This window comes from Miniopterus schreibersii (assembly GCF_964146895.1).
Source record: "Miniopterus schreibersii genome assembly, chromosome: 5".
Lineage (NCBI taxonomy): Eukaryota > Metazoa > Chordata > Mammalia > Chiroptera > Miniopteridae > Miniopterus > Miniopterus schreibersii.
Genome location: NC_138106.1, coordinates 21,530,186 through 21,544,909, shown reverse-complemented (window position 1 = coordinate 21,544,909; position 14,724 = coordinate 21,530,186). Strand labels below are relative to the sequence as shown.

Below are 14,724 nucleotides of genomic sequence, written 5' to 3'. Positions count from 1 at the left end.
CAGGTGGTGTGCAAATTGTTAGATTGTTTCTGAAAGGCAGTTTGCCTTTCCAATATTTATGCTCTTTGCCTCAGAAATTATGCAAGGAATCTTTCCTAATGAATTTATCAGATGTTTATTTCAATGTTACTGTTTTAACTAAAAATCTTTTAGTGTTCAACATGAAGAAAACATTGATTAAATTTCAGTGTTCTCATAGATTTGAATATAATACAGCCATTAAAAATTATGTGTATGAAGTTTTTTGTCATGAGCCTGAATTTATTTAAAATTAAAAAACTGAAATGCAAATGTATGTGTCTATGTATAATGTGCTCTGAACTGTGTGCCCAGATCCCTCTGAATTCTCCAGCCTTCCTTTCCCATCAGTATTCAAATAGAATCCTATAAATTCCCATGAGGATACAAAAAAGTCCCCAGTGTAATGTACTTCAAAAGAAGCCTTGCAGCTTCCACCTAGGTCTTCTGGAACGCATGCTTCTGGAAAAGGTCCAGCTACCCTGAGCCTGCTACCCTGGGAGGAAGGCCAAGCCAGCCACGTGGCGAGAGAGATGGCCAGCCAGCGCCCCGTGCTCCTGCCAGGCCAGCTTAGGCATCAGACATGTGAGCGAGGAACTCATTTTGGAGTTGAGCCTTCAAACAACTCCGGCCCCAACTGCATCGGCCCCCCAACTGAGAACCTCCTGACTGATCGCCACCAACCTACAGGACCATGAGAAATCCTAAATTTTGCTTGAAGCTACCAAGTTTCGGCATGGTTCATTATGGATAATTTTTAAACGTTTCTCATCAAGCAAATCTCTCATCAGCTGTGGCCCTCTGTCATGGATGTTTGTGTCCCTCCAAAATGTGTAGGTTGAAATCTAATGCCCAATGGGATGGTTTTGGAGGTGGGGCCTTTGGGAGGTAATTAGGTCATGAGGGTGGAGCCTTCCTGACTGGGAGCAGTGCCTTTATTAGAAGAGGTAGGAGAGTGGTCTTTTTCTACCACATGAAGATGCAACAGGGCTGCAGTCTGCAGCCCGGAAGAGGGCCCTCACCAGGACCTGACCAACCTGGCACCTGCGCTGCGACTTCCAGCCTCCAGAGCTGTGCTGTTCAGGAGCCACCCAGACCGTGCTAAGCTGTTAGAGCAACCCCAAAGGACCAACACACCCTTCATGGCCCGGGGCCAAGACTTCTCACGTCTGGCCCTTTCTGCAGGTTTCCAAGCCCCTCCCCCTGTTTTACGTTACCCGGGAACAATTTCTAAAATGTCTTTCAGTTTAGGCCTGTTTATGTTTTACTCTCGCCTTTCAGACCGCGTGGGAGGCCGAGTGCAGGTGAGCACTACTTGCATTTTCCCTTACGCCCATTCAAGACATTTCCCAGATTAAAAAAAAATCAACTTCCCTCAAGATAAATGATGCCGTTTTTGTAAAAGGTTACAGCAGCTGCAGTGATGGGTTGAAATGCCACTCTTCCCCCTCTGGCTACATTTGTGGAAGCTGCAGAAGCAAGTAGGATGAAAGAAAATATACCAAAATGTTAGCAGGAATTGCTGCTCAGTCACTTTTTCCTACGTTTAAATCACCTTTTACAACTTCATTCTCAACAATGAGGATAAATTACTGTTATAAATGTTTTAACAAATATACTAAACTTAAAAGCAGGATAAAAAATGTTGTGGGGGAAAGCTGGTAGGGAGGGTCAAACGCTGGGCTCGCTGCTGAGCCGCCAGCCCTGCCCCCCTAGGCAGAGGCTGCCCCCCCCCACCAGCCTGTGACCCAATCCCAGCTAGTGGGACCCGAGGGCATGTCTGCTGCTGAGAAACAATGGGCAGAATGGAGAAGGCTGGTGTGCAGGGCCTGGGCCAGAGGGGGGGTGAAGTGGGGGCCTGGGCTTCGTTTGCAGTTTGTAATAAAATTTATGCTAAGTATATACTACTATACTTTATACTAAGTCTCAAAATCAGGTACTATAAGTCTTCTAACTTTGTTCTTCTTTTGCAATATTGTTTTGGGTATTACATGCACTTCGAATTTCCATGTAAAGTTTGTAATTAGCTTGTCAATTTCTATAAAAGTCTTTCAGGCTTTTGATTTGGATTTCATTAAATCTAAAACCTTGGGAGAGAGGATATTTTAACAATAATGGGGTCTACCTCTCCACTTATTTAGATCTTTTAAAATTTCTGTCAGCAATATTCCAAAGTTTTAGATGTAGCAGTATTGCACATCTTTCATTAGATGTATTCCTAAATATTTTATATTTTTGATGCTATTTTTGATGGCATTTTTTATTGAGATATAATTAACATACACTAAAACACACAAAACTTAAGTGCTCAGTTCAGTGAGCCTGGATAGTTTTATACATCTGTGTAACTGCCACCTAAAACAAGATATAGAGCCCAGCCGGGCGTGGATCAGCAGTTGAGCATCGACCTAGGATCCAGGAGATCAGGGTTCGATTCCCAGTCAGGGCACACGCCTGGGTTGCGGGCTCGATCCCCAGTCGGGGGCATGCAACTCATCATTGATGTTTCTCTCTCTCTCTCTCTCTGAAATCAATAAAGATATATTTAAAAAAGAAAAAGAAAACATTGAGTAGAATTTAAAAAAAAGAAATAGAACATTTCTATCGCCCCAGAAAGTTTCCTAATGCTGCCTTCCAGTGGATCCTCACCCCATGCCCACCCCTGGCCCACAGCCCCATGCAGAGCTACTGCTTCCTGATGGCTGTCAGTACAGATTTCGTTTTGCCTGTTTGGCACATAGCATATTCATGCAGGATGTGTTATTTTGAGTCTTGCTTCTCTGACCTAACATAATGTGTTTGAGATTAATCCATGTTGTTTTGTGTGTCAGAAGTTTATTCTTTTTCTTGAGGAGTGTTATTTCATTATGTGATTGAACAATTTCTTTATCCATTTGGATAGTTTCATTTTGGGGCTATTATAAATAAGACTGCTCTGAAGATCCTTGTGCAAGTTCTTTCGTATATTTATGTTTTCATTTCTCTTGCGTAAATACCTAGGAATGAAATTGCTGGGCCATGGGGCAGCTGTGTATGTAACTTTATCACAAAATGCTTAACAGTTCTCAAGTGTTTGTACCATTGTACATTCCTATACTTTTTTTTCTTTTATGGTTCATGTTTTTTGTGCTCTGCCCAAGAAATCTTTATCTATACCAAGGTCAGAGAGATTTTTCTCCTATATTTTCCTCTAAATTCTTTATGGTTTTAGGTTTTACATTTAGGTCTATGGGCCAACTCAAATTTAAATTTTTACTCAGAGTCAGAAAGAGTTTGAAATGAGTTTTTTTCCATACAAATATCCAATTGTCTCAGCAACATTTAAAAAAATACTTTTCCCATTAGGGAGTGTTTAGTCCATTTATAGTTAATGTAATTATAGATATGATTGGGTTTAAGTGTACCATCCTGTTACTTTCCATTTTGTACCTTTGTTGCACCTTTCTGCCTTCTTTTGAGTTAACTAATGACTAGTATTCCATCTAATTTTGTTGCCTTTTTAACTCTCTCTAAATAATTTTTAAAATTCATTTTTTTAGAGTGGGACATCTCAACCTTAGCACTATTGACATTTTGGGTCACATAATTATTTGTGGGGTGTGCTTTTTTAAAATTTAGCTTCCTTGTGGTTTGCTGTTCTTGGTTTGATATGTTAATGTTTTCATAAAACTTGAGAAATTTATGGCCATTATTTTTTCAAGTATTTTTCCGCCCCATTCTCATTCTTATCTCTTTCTGGCATTTGAATAACGTGTACCTTATACTGTTTCATAGTGTCCTACATGTCCTTGATGTTCCATTAATTTTCTTATCTTTTTTATCAAGTTCATTGACTCCTTCTTTTGCCACCTCCAAGTTCTGTTAAGCCAATCAGTGAATTTTTCGTATTTACTCTTCTGTTCTTAATTTTCATTTTCCATATCTCTGTTGAAATTCCTTATCTATTTTCTCATTAAGCCCACAGTTGCCTTTAATTCCTTGAACATATTTATTGTAACTGCTGTGTGTCTACTAAGATCAATATCTAAATAACTGAAAGTAGGGTGTTTGTGGCCTTAATTCCTATTTCTTTGTATCTGTGCATAGTATTGGAAAAGTCTATATTCTTTCTCTGACCCAGATGACAAATATTCATCCTGAAATCTCTAATTATATCCCTCATTTCTATATTAGAAATTCTACCCAGAAAAAGGAGTGGAAGATCAGAATTTGTGGGTTTCATTTTCTACTCTGGCTATCAAATATTATTTTTAATGAAAAGGAGAAAAAGAATCGAATGCCACATTTCTCAGCTTTGTTAAACCCAATGCCAAATTCAGTAATCTGGTGATAAACTTTCATTGTTCTCCATCTAGGCCCGAGGCTGTTCCAGGTTGAGCATTATGTGTGCGTGTATTTCACTGTCTTCAAATTCTTCAGTGTCCCTTCCTGCATCTTGTGAAAAATTTGCGGATGGATGTGCTCTTCCAAACCCTTTTCTCAGAGGAGTGTCCTGCCAGGTTGCCAGAGTTTACATGTACATATAGCTAATCTAACCCTTATCACCTAACACTGGTTATATGATATAGATTTGGTTGGTGAAGTATAAAGTTGGGAAAAAGTTGTGTTAACAATAAACAATTTTTTGTTGCATGTGTTTGTATACACTTTTTTAACATTTCTTTGTTTAGAACCACAGCCAAGCTTATTTCTGTTCCAAATGAGCACGCCCAGTCTTGGTATCGCCTCTCTCTCCTGCTTCTGTTTTGCTTGGGTCATGTCCTCCACCCACGAATTGTTTCTTGGCAGTCTGTGATTCCAAACTCAACAGCTACTCTAACCCAGAAGCATTAAGTAATTATAACATTTCAGAGCAGACATTAGAATGGAAAATGAGTTTAACCAAAAAAAGAAAAAAAGCAGCAATTCCACATATAAAGTCCAGTAACTTTAATGTGTTTATTTTTGCTTTAATCTTGTCATTAAGGGTGAATTTTTAGCTGTTCAATTTGTATACAACACAGAATCAGTGACTGCATGAACACATTCGTCTCTACAAAGCTTAATCTACCCCTAGCACACATCGAAAGGACCTGAATGATGCCATGCATCTTGAGTGACCATGCACTGCCATGTACTCTGAGCTCTACACCAAACTGACATTTTAACTTTGTTTCAAATGTCTCTTAGAGACAAAAATAGAATAGTAGGTATAAAAACCTCTGAAGAGTAACAAGACTAATGAAGTTTTGCCAAGGTTCTGTCGTAGTTATTATAGTTTTCAGAGACTAACTTACCAGAAAGCCTGATTGATTTAAGTAGTCATTTTGACCAGTGATTTAATTATTAAATACAGTTTGAAGATTACTAAAAGAAAGCACTGACTAATAATTTATGGATCCTGGTATCTTTTTATAAACAACCAACCTCCTATGATTTTTAAAATAGTAAGAAAATGCTGATGGGAAAGCTTTCCTGGTGTTGAAATAGGTATAGTAAAAGCTTATTCAGCAGGGAAGAGAGCAGAACTTTTGCTATATGCCATTCATGAAAAAGACTATTCAATTACGTGGGGGTTTTTTCTCTTACCCTCTCCAACGTTCCTTTCCTTCCTTAATAATTGAGCTCCACCTATGGTTTTAATCTTACCAAATCAGAAATTGGCTTAATTTCCTTTTATATGTTCTCAGGCTTAAAAACAAAACCACAAAAACCCCACTTGTGATCACAATGAGATATTCCCAGTCTTTTCTCATTCACTTTCTATTACTCTAATTCAACAGGATTCTAATGTAACTTGGCAGCAGCAAATATTTCTGGGATAAACAGGCAATTGGCATAAACAGAAAGAGATGTCTAGGGAAAATGACCAGGCAAAGGATTTAGAAAGAAATGATGACTTCTGTGGTTACAATGAAAAGTTTGGTGTTTAGTTTTGCTTTGCTACACAGAAAATGTTGCTATTCTTGTTCAAAATATAAAATTTAAATTCCATACCTAGGTTCTGGAATGTCTAAAGTAATTATGGGTATTAAATTTATGATTTATTAAAAAAATCTGGCAGTCTTCTGTTCATAATAAAAATCAAGAAATGTATTCCTGAAATATGTTAATTTTCTATATAATGAATTCACTAATTTATATACATTGATGATAAACACTTTCAGTTCTGGGTTCTCTTTTGGGGCATGAGGTTGTTACACTAATAGCCTCTTGAGAACTAAAATAAAAAAGGCCATGAAGAGATGTTCTCATTGATCTCCACTCTCCTTTTCTGTAATTCTCTCCTTCCTCCACCCTGGCTCTGGTTGTATGCTGCTAATCGATGCTGATCCCCTTGGGCGAAGGCTTCCAGTGGTGGCCTCCCCCTGGGACAGCCCTACCCCTGCTCTGGTCCCCACCTTCCTGTCTCACCTCCCACTCCATCCTTGGAAAACATAGGTGACCAAACACGGAGTAATTATCTGATGTAATTTAGATGCATCAGATATTTCCAATCTTTTACCATTCACTCTCTATTATGTGTAGGAAAGACTTATTCTAATTCTGCCTGTCCTCACAAATCTAAGCCCATTGGAGGGAATCATGAAAGATGACAATTTTCAACCCACTCAGCCAATACTGAGCATTAGACTATCTGTGAAGCCTCCACTCCAAGTGTCAAGAAGGCAGGGATGGTGCCTGAGTGCTCACCACTAAATACACTCAATTAGACTCTCTCTGCTTGGTGCGTGGTAAGTGTTCAGGAAAAAAAATAAAGGAAAGAATAAAATATATAAGCAGATTTACTTAGAGAAAAAATACTGACTTTCCCAATTCAGTCTCTTCGTAAGGTAGATCAATCTGTTATCAATGCAATGATGCTTATATTAAAAAGAAATACACCCTTGTACATTTGTCATATAGGAATTATGTGAACATAGTTCACATTGGGGTGTTTTGGAATTAACTTTTCCATTACTATTTTCCAGGCTTGTGAAAACAATCATTCTTCTGAACTCACTAGAATTTCCTCTTTTGTTTTTGTTTTCTTTTTTCTGGCTGACCATGGGCATGAGGCATTTCGAGACAGACTTTAACTCTCTAATCTGAATTAAAGTTGTGTTAAGTGCTGTAAGTCAAAACCTCTGGCTTTGGTAATCAAACAATAAACTGAAGACAATGTTGTAGATGTTAATGTTTCACTGTGAACGTGTATTTCAGATCATTTAAAAAGAGCAAACACTGCTTTCTAAAATAGAAACAAAAGTTATTGGGTATGTCCGTTTTTGTATTTATTATTCCACTTTCTGAATATATGCCAGAGGTAAAAGGGCAATCAAGATGAAAAACACATAAAGAAAGACTGGTTGTGGTCTTGGAGCCCAAGTTAGGGGTATTCTTGCAGAAGGTCCCATGGTTCTAGTTTTCCCCCATAGCAGGGTTTTACACCTTTTCATTATTAAGCTAAGCAGTTACCATTATTAATGGTAATTTAAAATTTGCACAAGAGACATCATTCTCTTGGGTTAGAGATGTCTAATACATCAGTTTCCGGGATTTTTAAAGATTATATGAACAAACATGACCCTTTTTGCATTATATGGATTAGAAATATCTCTAAGAAGGAAGAACGTTATATCACTCTGTAGTTTGCTTTTGTGAAACTGTTTTAAATTGAATACTCACTAGTACTCATGTTGGCATGTGGTAAACTACCAGTGTTGAAACTCACTCTCAGTAGCAGCTGCAACTGCATTTATCTGACCTCAGTTTTATCTGGGCACTCAAAAATGGACGGTCTATCAGGTAGTCTATCATATTATTTTTAAAATTCTAAAAAGGGGTATCTCATCCTCAAAAATGCATAAATTCTAAGGATTCAGGGTAAAACCATGTCTAGGATTTGGAAAGGGAACAGAAGCTAGGATAGTAAAGGTAGTTTAGGACAGCAATTAATAAGACCATATCTACCCATTTTCATTGGGAATGAATGAATTAGGGACTGTAATTTTACTAACTTTACAAATAACTCAATATTCATTTTCTTACTTCAATGTTATCTCCTTAATATCAGAAAGAGCACAAATATCAGAAAGCATGATTCGTGATGTAATAAAATCTCATCTCCTTTCTTAATTTAAAATATTTCCTTTTATATTACTCCCCTTTGATTCTGTCTTTCATATCTTCTTAAAAATGTTTTCTTTACATTCTGACTTTGATCACACTGGAAATTAATTTTGCATTTTTTGATTAAAAATGTTCCAAATTATTTTTCTTAAATGTGCTTCTGCCTGGGCCATCAGTCCTATAAGAAGGAGCATTAGAATTCTGTCTTCATTAACATGTAAGCAAAGCATCAGTCAACACTCTCAATGGGAAGCCTTGCATTTGAATAGGTGAAACGTGGGAACAACTCCCTTCCACTAATCTATGTGCTGATGTCAAAAATCACTATTAGATACACCCTGTGAATGGTAAAAGTCTGATAACCCAAATTTTAGATAGCCTACTTTTCACATTTTTAACGTCTGGGTATCGTGAAGGTTTTCTTCCCCCAATTCCTTAACTATTCTACCTTTGCTTCTGTATGCACACATTTTAAATTATGCATTGTCTAATTATTGTAGAAATATGTTGACATAATAATGCATGATATCACATTTATCTGAATTTCCTCATGGCAAAAGGTGACAACGGAGGCTAATACAGGGTCCCTCTCCTACAGAGGCAGCCGGTGACCCAGGAACATTGTCCCCTCACCGGCCCCACCACAGTCTGCCACCAGGCCTTGACAGTAAACTGCTGTGCTCAGAGCTAGACTCTGGTCCCTGGAGGTTTTTGAGATTAATTTGGATTTGGCAGATGTCAGAGGCTAGGTAATAGGACTTTTAGAATAAAGGGAACCACATCTCTAAATATAATCTACATCTTTGCTGCTTGCTTGCTTTTTGGTGGAGTTTTAAATTGTGAAAATGCCTATGATGATTTGTTAAAGTGAACAGTTATTACATGTTCTCTTCAAAGTCCTTAACTTTGACTTATTAAAGTGATTGTATAGATGATTGTGTGGTTATTACTAAACACATAAAAATCACCCAACAAGGTAATAACTGGTAACCTTGGTTAAACAGTTTGCAGCTTAACAGTGGGAAAAATAAAAAATGGACAAAACATCAACATTATTAAGAATTAGCAAAAATTTTACCTATTAGAAACATGTTGAGAAGCACTTATCAATGGAAGCATTATAATGTCAACTGTCACTTGCCCTTCATAATCTGCCTCCTGGTCTAAGTGACTTTACTTCCAGTTTTTTACTATTTTGGGAACGTCCAGAGGGCAGATGTATTCCTAAAAGTTGAATGTGACTTTAAATTAATGACTTTACCTTAAATTCACTTTGTACCATGTTTTCAACTAGATTTGTCTCATATGTTATTTTGGGATTAGCTCTCAGAGTTTCTTGAACCCATTGCCCAGGTTGAGAGTGACACTAAGTCTGACATTTTAGGCAAGAGATAACTTGCCTAACTTAATTCTGTCCATAAAATGTGAAAGGTGGGACAACATGGGACGGGGATTTTAGAATAAATGAGCTTTGATTGATTTCAAATTATTTCATTGGATTTGGGAAGGACAGAGGACAGAGTAAAGGAGTGTTCATTGTTCATAACTTTTTCCTCATTTTCTATTATTTTCAATATATTTTTTGCTCTCACATAGTGATGAAATGTAAAGATATTTATTTTGATTCAATCTGGATGGCAAAGGTAAGTTTTAAAAAGCAACTGAAAGCTCTTGGAATGAATCTGAGAAATCTCTAGGTATGGCAAGGCTCTCGCTTATTACTCATAAAAGAAGGGAGACAATGGTTGGGGCCTCAAGTAGGATTGTTGGGTTTCTACTGTCAATGGGAGGCTGCCAATGGTCATATTAAATGACAGTATTTCTTAATACTGCTTTCATTAACAGGTCAGCCTCTTACTCAAAAGGATTAGGGCTTCTAAATTGCAAATTGTACTGCAACTACAAAGTCATATAATAGGGAATGAAAAATCAGTAATATTTCCACATATCAAAATTCCCAAAGTGAGTCAAATGGAACATGAGCTCCTTGGAATGTTATTAGGTGCTATGCAAAAAAAGTCTCTGTGGTGAAATTAATCTGGAGAACACTAAGCTAACTGAAATTACATCTGTGGTGCGTTTCTTCCCCCTGCAGGACATTTAAATTAGAAGCTTCTATGTGTTTATATGCACTAACTTTCTAAGACAGTATGTTTTCCAAACTCCTTTGACCCCGGAACACTATATTTGGAAGAGTATCTTTGGAACTTGGGTTCTGTGGAACCCACTTTGGAAAATACTGGGATTCTATTACTCCTGTGGTGTGCAGCTAACTAGCTCAGAAGTCTAGATATCAATGATTTAATCTAGAGGCTGTTAAATAGGCCCCAGTGTGGTATCTAACAGTCATGTCATTTCTGGGTCAGGAATGCTGGTGTGACGAGCTAAGGCAATTTGGGGGGAATAATAAGGGAAGATCAGTCCAATGATGGGTCACAAGGCGGGGGGAAATTCTGAAATCATTAAATAATGGTTTATCCAGAGTATGTATTCCTATATTTTCAAATGTACAATGAAATGTTGCCCTCTCTAAACCTTCTGTGTTGACTCAGATGCAAGAGAGTTTGATCTGGCAACAACCCAGGGCAGAAAACTTAGGAAAATCAAGGTATACCTGGCAAAGAAAAAAGTGATCCTACCCAGCCGGGCGTGGCTCAGCGGTTGAGCATCGACCTAGGATCCAGGCGATCAGGGTTTGGTTCCCGGTCAGGGCACATGCCCGGGTTGTGGGCTGCAGCCGATCAATGGTTCTCTCATCATTGATGTTTCTATCTCTCTCTCTCCCTCTCCCTTCCTCTCTCTGAAATCAATAAAGATATATTTTAAAAAAAAGAAGTGATCCCTGCCTTTGTGAATCCCTCATGTATTGCCAGATATTCCAGTGATCCAATTCAATAGAGTAATCAATTTCCTAAAATTACTTTAGATGGGATTGAAACAATGATGCCATCACTCTCACGCAATCCTGTTTGCACAAACTGTACGTGGGTTAGAATCATTCAGTTGTATGAAATAAGGCCTATTTTAACTTACCCAGGTTGCACATGCTGCTTCACTCTATAAAACACTCTGTGTAATAAGAGTATTACATAGACAAGAGTCAAGAGGCCAATACCTTTAAGCTAAGGCAGACACAGAATGTGGCCACTGGTAACCAGCAATGTGTACGTAGGTGTATTACTTCAGAGCTAAGTGCCTTGGGCTAATTGGTCACATAAAATAAATGCAGGTCTTGGGAACTAGCTTTGGAATTTTCTATATAAGTATTGTTTATTCCTTTGATTAAAGAATTGCAAATACAATGAATTTTTTAAAAATGTCCCTTTCTTCACCCCCCACCCACCCAAATCCCAACTTATTTTAAGAATTGCCAGTGGAGCAGCCGCGGAGCAGTGCATGAATTAGGCCCTGGGCTTGGCAGATTGCTGGGGGCTCATAGCATGTGGTCATTCATTCCCAGCTTCATTTCGAAAAGACTGTAAAACCATCCCAGATTTGGCACCATGGGGGCTATTGGCAAGGTGAACTCGGGCTAGGGAGTCTGGGCAGCCTCAGCAGACAGTCCAAAGCTTTGGCAGTGCTGTTCAGGGAAGCTTCACATGCACACTCCTCAGATCAATTTCCCTAGTGGCTAGGTTCAACCTTCCCAATCCCTATAAATGGGAGCAGCCAGGAGCCACAGGGCAACCTGAGGGTGATGTCTGGCCACCCCCAGCAGCTGGGGGAGGGTCAGGGAGAGAGAGCTCCTGGACAGGAGAAGGGAGCTGATTGTAGACACAGATATTAATCAAACTGCTACTATTTTGCCTAGAACTTCTATCTTTTAAAAACCTACAAGCCAAAATAAGAGGAAAAGAGGCAGAAAGGGAATAGGAAATGCACATACTAATTGGTCGAAGTCAGAAATGAATTAATTCTACAAAGCAAAATTTTGAAGATGCCTTATGAACCTCAGTTAGAGGGGAAGTCAAGCACTCAGAGGTATTCTGCAGCAAATAAACACCAACTTAATAACTTTTCTTTTTCATGTTCACCAAAACAATACTATTTTCATTTTGGACAATAACAACGATCATGGCATTTAACAATGTCTTTTCCTTGTGATTATGAATTTTGGGGTTAAGTTAAAAATAAAAAGGAAAATTGACTGTGTACTGTAAAATGAAATTGCTTATTCCTTAACTTGAGTTGGATGGTGGGCTTTGGTAACTCTCGGGAATCAGAACATACTAAATCTCTGGGCAAACTCAAGGTCTCCTGGCTTGACCGTCCCATCACCGACCACAGTCAGCATGTTTCCCACACTCCCCTCCTGACCTCAACCCCAAATACACACATCCAAATGTTCAGTGTCTCTTTATAGGCAAAGAGCTCAACCTAAATGGTGGTAGATATCTTGTACTAGAACATTCTATGGCTAAAAAAAGAATCATCAAACTTCTAATTCTAATGTTGGAATTCTAACTTACAGTTTACAAATCTGTTGGGAAACTATTATTAATTCTCATTGTAGTCTGAGGAAAGTAAGTGCTTGGAGGAATCGACTGACTGCAGTCCTTGGTAGCCACTTCAAGGGAATCTTTCTATTCTCCTGAGCTCTCTCTGGAACCTGCTTCAGAAGAGCTCCACAGCTAAAGAAAGGCAGGAGGTGGCCAGCAAATGGGCCTTCGAGAGGCTATAATGACAAATGCTGACTTGGAAAGAACAGAGCCAGGTGGACACTCTGGCATTTCAGACACAGGGGGCTGGGAACGCAACCAAAATCCTGTCGGGCTGTTTGAGCCACCGCAGTTAGGCAAACAGAATGACTAAGCATTTTCTGTCAATTAACTTATAAAATACTGAGGCTGGAAACATGACTTTGGTGATAGGAAACGGAGAGCAGCAATCCTGGCCCCAAAATAACTCTGGGCCACTTAACAATACCTATTTGAGCTTGAATTCCCAACCAGCTTTGTGGTAACTGCGTGGTTTGCCTGGGGAAAGCTACCTGCTGTGGACAGTGATTTGCAGCCAAACGTTAAAGGCTGCTGCTCTCCACTGTTGAGGAGAAGCACATCCCAGAGGTTTACCACCAAACTCTAAAACATGTCTGGGAACTCTGTCCTGGGCTTCAAGGAACACTCATGAGGTTCCTCTGCTGCTTCTCAGAACGTTCCTTGAAAGACACTTACAAGCTGCTACGACAGGAGAGAAAAAAACAGCAACCCGTGTAACAACTGGCAGTTGGAGCTCAATTCAGGGTGGTAACCTCACCAGCTTTCTCTCCCAATGCAAACCACCTACTTCCCCAGGCAGCACTGTGACTGACTCAGCCATTCTTCTCCCCTGTCTACCCTAAAGGTGGGAGGGATTATGATACTGTGATTTGCTCTTTTGACTTCCCCTAACAGGTTTCCTGGTGACATAACACAAAAAATCATGGAGTCCAGTTGTGAAGTTTAACAGCTGCCTATCACATAAGGTAAGGTGTAAGCAAAAGGTTAAGGTCATGCACGATTAGGAGAAATGCACAAAGACTGGCCAGGTGGCCCACAAAGTCTATTTAACGAATAAAGGGAGAGAGGGAAACATTATTTCTGCTGTGCAGGCCGCCTCAACCTCCCTGCTTCCCTCAGTCTCCAAGAGCATCCACGGAACAGCAAACCGTCCCAAATCTGTTTCTGGGCTGCTGCTGAGTTGAAAACCTCAGCTCAGGAAGATAAAGCATTCTCAGGACAGCTCTGCCCTCAGCAGAGGGCACTGTGCCCTGACTCACAGGTGACACGGTGGCCTGTCCTGCAGCTCTGGGGGGCCTGCCCTGCTCACTGCTCCAGAGAGGACACAAAGTCTGATGCCTGGAGGGCACCTGTAAGGGATCTTGAAAAGAATCTTAAAAGGGAGAATATATGGCACATATGCCATTCACTTCATACATGTGAATCTACAACTACATATTTATATATTCTGAACACTGGATGAAAGAGTTGGGGAACATGAAGAAACCATTTTCCAGCCTCTCAACTGCATCAGCCAAGAACACCCTCTTTCCATCATCACTGAATACAGACCTAAGACCACCAGGGAGGGGGAATCCCATGTCTGGGGTGGGGGGCTCTAACTGTAACTTCCACACCTTTCACTACATTAAAATAGACCAGTGTGCTGAAAGTCCTTTAGTCTAAGGCAGCTGAGGCCCTGAAGGGTTCACTGCTCTTCTGTTTTGCTGCTATTCCTGAACTTCACCACCATGACTGTTATGTTGTCAGGGCAGCCTCTGTAAAACGACTGCAAAACTATGCTCTTGGCTCCAAAGTGAGGTTCATCCAAGCGCTCCTTGATGAATCGAACAGCTTCTTCATTGCTGAAAGCATCCCAGAGGCCATCTGATGCCAAGATCATGAACTCAGGCTGGAGTTTGTCCAGGTCAAAGGTCAGGATATCTGGGTCTGGGATGACCACGTTGAGATTTTTCAGTGGATAGTCCCCCAGGGATCGAGACATGGCCAGGATGCCCTGGACCCTCCAGGAGCCATTGAAACTGATGAAACCACCTGGAAAGAGAATGAGCTCATTAGCCTGACCAACAGATAGCTCACACACCTGGTACAGTCTGGGCATGTGTACAACAGGCCG

At 39.8% G+C, this 14,724-nt stretch overlaps 1 protein-coding gene across 1 annotated transcript in view; it reads right to left on the bottom strand.

Annotated features, from left to right (window-relative positions):
• Positions 1-13,045: 13,045 nt before the first annotated feature.
• The window catches only part of PPM1L (protein phosphatase, Mg2+/Mn2+ dependent 1L), a 204,097-nt gene continuing 202,418 nt past the window's right edge, over positions 13,046-14,724 (bottom strand). Inside the window, exon 4 of the mRNA XM_081139063.1 lies at positions 13,046-14,642. Coding sequence (XP_080995189.1) covers positions 14,296-14,642 — 347 coding nt within the window. The 3' untranslated portion in view covers positions 13,046-14,295. The remainder of the gene's footprint in view (positions 14,643-14,724) is intronic.